Source organism: Onychostoma macrolepis, chromosome 06 (assembly GCF_012432095.1).
Source record: "Onychostoma macrolepis isolate SWU-2019 chromosome 06, ASM1243209v1, whole genome shotgun sequence".
Taxonomy (NCBI): Eukaryota; Metazoa; Chordata; class Actinopteri; order Cypriniformes; family Cyprinidae; genus Onychostoma; species Onychostoma macrolepis.
The window spans coordinates 17,216,004-17,223,546 of record NC_081160.1 but is presented as its reverse complement, the minus strand read 5'-3'; the positions used below and the strand labels follow the sequence as shown (position 1 = coordinate 17,223,546).

The following is a 7,543-nucleotide window of genomic DNA, read 5'->3' as shown; positions in this document are numbered from 1 at the left end:
AAACATGCTTACACAAACACACAGATTAGCAGCCACATCATGTTAGCCAGAGGGACACACACTCATCAATTTGTTTGTAAACAGCAGATTAGCGAGCGGTAAAACCAAGTCGTACACTGGGTCCCTGAAGGGAACACACACACACACACACAAACATGAAGAGAGCAAAGATATGCACACATACACATATAGATTTATAAAGCTCAGTTTTGTTTCTTCTCTCTCTTCAATATCACCATAAGGATACATTTTTGTTTGCACAATTTTGTTCCATAACAACCTCATCTTTTTTTCTAAATCACATGCTTAGATGAGAGACTATGGATATATAATGCAAATAATTTATAGAATAGAGATATTAGGTCAAAAACTGTTGCACTGTGACCCCAATCCCAAAGAGATAATGTCATAATATTATTTGAAAAAGGTTGTGGTGTATGGTGGTCTCCAATAATACCTTCAAATTTCTGCCAGCAATAAAATACAAACCTGCAATATCACACTTTTGTGTTTGTGTACTATTTGTTTTATTTAAACTAATATTAATTTTCTGCATTCATCTGGGATCACTTTCAACTCCAATATTGTGGATGTGCTGCTCCAATTTAGCAATCTGGAAAGAATAAAAAAAATTGTGTGTGTGGCTTATTGCCGGTTCCTGGAACGCAGGATGACAAATTGAAAGGATTAAATCAAGCAGGGACTCAGAGGGCCCAAGAAAAAGCTCTTTTCTTTTGAGTCTCTTTAATAATTTTAACAACTCCATCAGCCTCATAACCCACTTTATATCTCACTGATTTCCCTGATTAAATATCTAAGCAACAAAAGACGAAAAATACTGTCACACAGTAGCATTTTGAGCTCATCTAAATCGTGATTCTGTGCTGATTGTCTTTCAAATGCCACCTAAAGAAGCTAAGCATGTGCTGAATGTACCACTGATATCAGCAAGTAGCATGATAAATGAATTCTCCTTTAGGTTGTACAAAGAGTACAATGAAAATCTGTCTCCGTTACCTGGGAAACCTGCCAAACGCTGCAAAGAGCTGAAATATGAATTAACAGCAGCATTAGGAAGGAAAAAACAAACAAAAAAAACAACAACAACAACAACAACAACAACAACTGACAAACAGAAAAAGCAAATAATCACTGGAGTTTTTCAAAAGGTTTATTAATTATAGAGGAAGTTGTATGTGATCAAAAACAACAGAGTGTAAGAACAGAATCCAAGTATATACTTAGAATGTCATTAGGGCACAGATTAGGTTGTTTTACACAATAATATCTTCAAGAAAAAAAAAGAAAAAAATCATCAAAGTGCCCTATATATGACAATTCAAATATACCACATATTTCAAGGCACTTGAATGCCAGTATTCTGCATCTGCCGCAACAACAATTTCAAATAATCATCAGGTTATTGCTACTGTAATGATCACAAATGGGGAAACTTAGTACAAAGTGTTTTAAATTGCATCCTAATCAAATACTTGAACAGAACAAATCAATTTGAACAACTCAAATGAGCAAAAATGTTTAACAGATGAAACAAATCTATAAGCAATTTGAATAAAAAGAACTTGAGATGGGTTTGGGGAATAAGGAGTGAAGCAAAAGAGAGGAAGGACGCCCTAAATGTGCCAAGTAATACGGCAATAATTCTCTTTCCAATAACACTTAATGTTTTTAAAGACATAATACAACGAAATATCTAATTAAGTATTAAAATATTTGGTCTTTCTATATAAAACCTGGAAATAAAGATTGGTTCAAGTTGCGAACATGCATAGCCTCTAGGTAGTGTGAATAGAAAAAAGAGAGAGAGGAAAAAAAAACCCCCCACAATAACAAAAACAAAACAGACAATTCAAACACGTAACATCAGCCACAAGTCACAGCTGTGTTTGTGTTTAAAAAAAAAAAAAAAACACCTCAGTTTCACACAAAAAGGCGCATATAGAAAAGGTAAGAGTGTACAGATTGAAGCACTGAAGCACTAATGAAGCTCTCATAGCTTAAAGCTACAGCACATTTCATTTTATACACTGAAAATCCACAAACTGCCATAATAAATCAAGAGGTGCTCGTAACCGTGTATTTATATCCGGTTTGCATATATATATCATGACTTTCACATCTGAATTTACCCTTCAACCAGAGGGGAAGTTCCCTAGGGCATCACTGCAGCACACTGATATGACTGGAAATTTCCTCAGGTGTTAACTCTCTAAACCTCGAAATTTATAATGGAACTCTGTAGATATATACACATAATTTCAGATTTTCCCAAAATGTGTGCACTGTAGCTTTAAGAACAGCTTGAACACTTTCTTGTTGAATAAAAAAAATGTCTGCATATCCTTCTTAGTAAAGTGTCAATGCAACAACAAAGAAGAAATTTGCATAATGATATCGTCCATGTACAAAATTACGAAAGAAAAATTATTTTTCCTATTTTTATTAATACGTATCTCTATCTAATGTAACTAATATTACAATAAATTCACAATTTGAGGATATTTAAAATATTGCTCACCAGGCTGTCTCTCATCAGCCCTTAAAGTCTTAGATCAAATTAGATAAAATAAAACACATTTCCAACATCCTTTCAGCCCTGATTGTCACACATTTTATCACTAATCTGACAGGTTTTCCTCTGAGAATTTTAATTCATTACCAAATGATTCTCAATCTGCCGTGACATTATTGCACAATTCACTGTGCATATCTAAATACATACATTTTATCCTAAAACCTTTTCACCATTTTCACTCATGATATACAAATAAATGAGATAACTGAGCGCAATTTGAAAAAACAAAAAAACAAACAAAAAAAACACACCAAACCACAAAAAAAAGTTCAAAGCGCAGATTAATTCTTGCTAAATTCACTTGAATTGAAGCGGTACACTGAGGAAGAAACAGCAAACCGTACTGAATGAACCACAAAATATTTGGGCTTCTGAGCTACTGAAGGTCATTCACAGTCCTTAAAGGATAAAATACTTTTCCCATTAGATTTCATAAGCATACAATAATATACATACACGCTGTCCCAGAGAAAGTAAATGTAGCTCTTTGGTAACGTTCATCTCAAAGGGTAAATTCAGAAATGTAAATTGAAAGCATATGCATTCACAAACATAGACCTGTACAGTATGTTCACAAAAACATGCTGATGAAGCAGGTGTGATGCACGACTCAAGGTGAAGGTCCAGGTCTTTCTATACTGACTTGTGTACCTTAGCAAACATGAAACTCCAATTTCACAGCCGCCATAAGAAGATTAAAAAATATGTTTAACAAGCTTGAATGATGCGTAATGAAAACTTCCAATTATTTTTGTATCTGCGTTATTTGATAAAGTCACTGCAGAGAATGTATACTTGTGTGACTTCATGTGTAACTAGTAGCTCTATGTGAAAGTTGGGATGGATTGTGACAATACACTGCAGAGATTAAAAATAAAACGAAAGCTGTAGGTTGGATACATACTGGAATGCATAGTGATCAGACAGCATGGTCCCTTTTTAGAGGTAGATTCTATGATGTTCTATGAGGGTTTTCTTAATGTCCCACTTCTCAACTGAACAGCTCTGTGAACATCAGTTAGAATCTAACAGTCTTGCTCTATAGGCCTACTTCGTTTAGATGTTTACAAGCAGATGTAGTGGGCCCTGGTGAATACATATCTGCTAATAAAAATGATTGGACAGAATAAACGAGTGCAATTTTAATACAAGGCACAGTGTGTGGAGGTGCATGAGCGACAAGATAAGTCGTGGCCTCTTAAGTGGAATGACAGCTTTATGTGTACATGTGCATTTGTCTGAGCATAAATATTTGTGTGCAGTGATGTGACAGGATATGGTGTTTCTCAGGATTTGATGAACGCAGGGATATTAGGGACCTGCATGTAGATACGTGTGTTACTCAGAGGTCAGTCGTAGCCTTGGCAGTGAGGGCCTGGATGCGACTGGTGTTGCAGTTTTTGCAGAGAACATGGCCATCCAGAGGGTAGCAACCCTGGTTGTCTCCCTCAGAGAGAAGACAGCAACAATCCTATAGTGAGCGCGCGCGCGTACACACACACACACACACACACACACAATAGTTTTGAAAAAGGAAAAAAATGTCAGTTCAAAACTTCTATTTTCAAAGACATTTAGGAATTCTTAAACTACCCAAGGGCTTTCACTCACCTCACAGCGATAACACTGCACATGGAAGTCACGGTCTAAAGCCACAATACGCACAGTCTCCTCCTGGCCAGGTGCTGGCATTATGGGCTCTTTACACACAGAGCAACGAGGGGCAAATTTCCTTAAAAAAATGAAGGAAAAAAAGTCAAAGACGGATCAAAACAAAACAAAACAAAACAAAAAACAAAAACCAAAACCAAAACCAAAACCAAAACAAACACTATCATTCAAAAGTCTAAGGCTAGTAAGAATTTTTAAAGGTGCAAATAGAATGCATTGATGCAATATTTTAAATTGTTCTCTGATATCTACATAGAAGGTTTTACTTGTACATCTACAACCCTAGGATTTCTCCCCAGAATGAAATGGTCTGTTATTGGCTTATTTGGAAGGGTCATGACTGGCTGTTTCACAGTGCGGCTCATTTCAGTAGCTCACAGCAGGTGGTCAGTGGTTCAATGGTCTTTTTTATTCACAAGATTTACATAAGGAGGAGGAAACAATGGTGTTTGAGGCTCACGGTATGTCATTTCCATGTACAGAATTCTTATTATTCAACTATGCCAAGGTAAATACAGTTCCCTGTCGATACTCCACTCGTACTGCATCTTGATAAAGACGCATATGGGAAAAAGCCTTTTTTCTCCTGAACTGAAGTCTTATTCAATCACGCAGTGAAACTGCACGACTATTGGTTCGGTAGCTGACCCCGCCCCCCCCTGCATTCGTCCGCGCCCAGCGCCGCCAAAGCCGGGATGGATACCGAACTTTTCCGTGTCCTCTCAAAGGCAGTCGAAGAGCTGGGATTGGAGTGGTCTCCACCAGAAGAGCCTTCTCGCAGCCGTCTCGACGGGTGGTTCCTGCTGGGGCGCTGTCAGGCTCCTCGCCAGCGACCCTCGCCGTTCTTCCCTGAAGTTCACGACGAGCTCACGAAATCTTGGCGCTCCCCCTACTCTGCTCGCCTCCGTACTTCCACTTCATCCACCCTCACTACAGTTGACGGCGCTGAAGAAAAGGGATACGAGAAGATGCCTCAACTGGATGAGTCAGTGGCTGCTCACCTCTGCCCACCCACTGCTATCAGTTGGAAGGCAAAGGCCGCCCACCCGTCCAAGCCATGCAGGACCACTTCAGCGCTCGCTGGATGCTCCTACGCTTCAGCTGGACAAGCGGCTGAGAAGTGCAACAGACCTGGCCCTGCGCGCCACCAAGACCACCGCCCAGGTGATAGGAAGGTCCATAGCCAGCCTAGTTGTGCTCGAGTGCCACCTGTGGCTCACGTTGACAGAAATCAAGGACGCAGACAAGGTTCCCTTCCTTGATGCCCCGATTTCCCCCAACGGCCTCTTTGGACCTGCGGTGGAACGATTTGCTGAGCACTTCACAAAGGCACAGAAGGCTTCACAGGCCATGCGACACTTCCTGCCAAAGTGTTCCAGGTCCGCAGCTGCTTCGAGTCGCCCTAAGCCTGCGCCGACTCAGCAGCCCGCGAGGCCTGCATCTGCCGTTCCCGTCCCTCAGCCTGCCAGGACTCAGCAGACGCGAGGGCGTTCCCTTCCGAAGCGCCAGGGCCCCCGACCCAGGATAGCGTTGGACCCTGCGCCTCCGGCTTCTACCTGATCTGCAGGGCAGGAAGAGGAGAGGGCCAAGTCCCGCCACGGCCGAACCGCCCACCAAACAGCCTCTTTTAAACCTCTTCTCACCCCGTTCATTTCCGGGTGCAGAGGGAAGTGTGTTTGTTGCAAAAACAGGGCCAGTACAAGCGGCCAAGCAACCCCTTGCCATGAGGGCCGAGGCCTGGCAGGCCATCCCCGGAGTGTCAGAATGGGTTATGGGGATAATAAAACGAGGTTATTCACTCCAATTCGCTCGAAGACCCCCGCGCTTCAGCGGCGTAGTCTCCATCTCGGTGCAGGGCGAGAACGCTCGCGTTCTACACTCAGAGGTGATGACGCTGTTGGAAAAAGGAGCCATAGAGAAGGTTCCTCCAGCTCAGAGTGAGTCAGGCTTTTACAGCCGTTACTTCCTCGTCCCCAAAAAAGATGGAGGCCTCCGGCCCATCCTCGATCTCAGACGCATGAAATCACGCCCTTATGAAAAGGTCGTTCAGGATGATCACGCTGAAGCAGATCCTCTTGCAGATTCGCACAGGGGACTGGTTCTGTTCTCTGGACCTGAAAGATGCATACTTTCACATCCAGATAGCCCCCCATCACAGATGATTCTTGAGATTCGCCTTCGAAGGAGTGGCTTATCAGTACACGGTCCTTCCCTTTGGACTGTCTCTGGCCCTTTTACAAAGTGCATGGACGCAGCTCTTTCCCCTCAAAGACAGATGGGAATCCGCATTCTCAACTACCTCGACGCCTGGCTCATTCTAGCCCAGTCAGATGTGGAGCTACTGTCACACAGGGCCCTCCTCCTCAGCCACTTAGAGTGCCTGGGGCTCAGGGTCAATTTCGCCAAGAGTGCACTGTCCCCCAGTCAACGGGTGTCGTTCCTGGGAACAGTTCTAGACTCAGCTCAGATGAGAGCTGTGGTAGCGCCAGAATAGCGCCCTTCCACACTCAAGGTGTTCATAGCAGCTATAGCGGCCTTTCATGCCCCTATAGCAGGCCAATCGGTAGGCAGGGACAACTCAGTTGTCCGTTTTCTGAGGGGAGCCAAGAGGCTGAATCCGCCTTGGCCCCCTGAATGGCTCTCCTTTTGAGCTGCTTCAATCTACGAACCTTCGGTCGCTGTCGCTGAAAACTGTTCAGCTACTAGCACTAGCTAAGCGAGTAGGAGAACTACTGGCACTCTCTATTAGCCCTGCCTGCCTGGAATTCGGGCCTAACGACTCCAAGGTCATCCTGAAACCAAGGCAAGCTTGAACCTGTACGGCTGGCACGTCCAGGTTATAAAACCTAGCAAATGTGGATGGCGAGGCCCATCCGGCCGCCACACAAATCTCTGTAATGGACATCCACATTTGCTAGGTTTTATAACCTGGACGTGACAGCCTTACAGGCCAGGGTCCTCTCTGCATAGATGAGCATACATGCATACATTATGGGAACAATCTTGACGGAGAATTCTTGACCACGATGCGCTCAAGCTTTCTGCTTGGTTCTTTGCATACTTCGGTCCTGGAAACACTGAGTATGTAAGAATCATATGGAATGATCACCCAGGCCGAGCATAACCCCTATGAGCTTAGCTCGTTTAGCCTGGAGTATACTATTGCACTTCACTAATCGGCATTAAATGCTTGTGAAGGTATATTATACAGTCGTTCCTCTGCCTTAGTACGGCGTGATTGAATTGAGTTCCCATATGCGTCTTTATCAAGACGCA

General features: G+C 42.8%; 1 protein-coding gene across 4 annotated transcripts in view; it reads right to left on the bottom strand.

The window, feature by feature from the left end:
• Nucleotides 1–1,156: 1,156 nt before the first annotated feature.
• lpp (LIM domain containing preferred translocation partner in lipoma) overlaps nt 1,157–7,543 on the bottom strand; it is a 218,761-nt gene continuing 212,374 nt past the window's right edge. For all 4 annotated transcript variants that reach the window (XM_058777838.1, XM_058777836.1, XM_058777837.1 and 1 more), the window contains 2 exons: nt 4,208–4,328; nt 1,157–4,067 (listed from right to left, as the gene is read on the bottom strand). In XM_058777838.1, the coding sequence (XP_058633821.1) occupies nt 3,939–4,067; nt 4,208–4,328 (250 nt within the window). In that variant the 3' untranslated portion in view covers nt 1,157–3,938. The remainder of the gene's footprint in view (nt 4,068–4,207; nt 4,329–7,543) is intronic.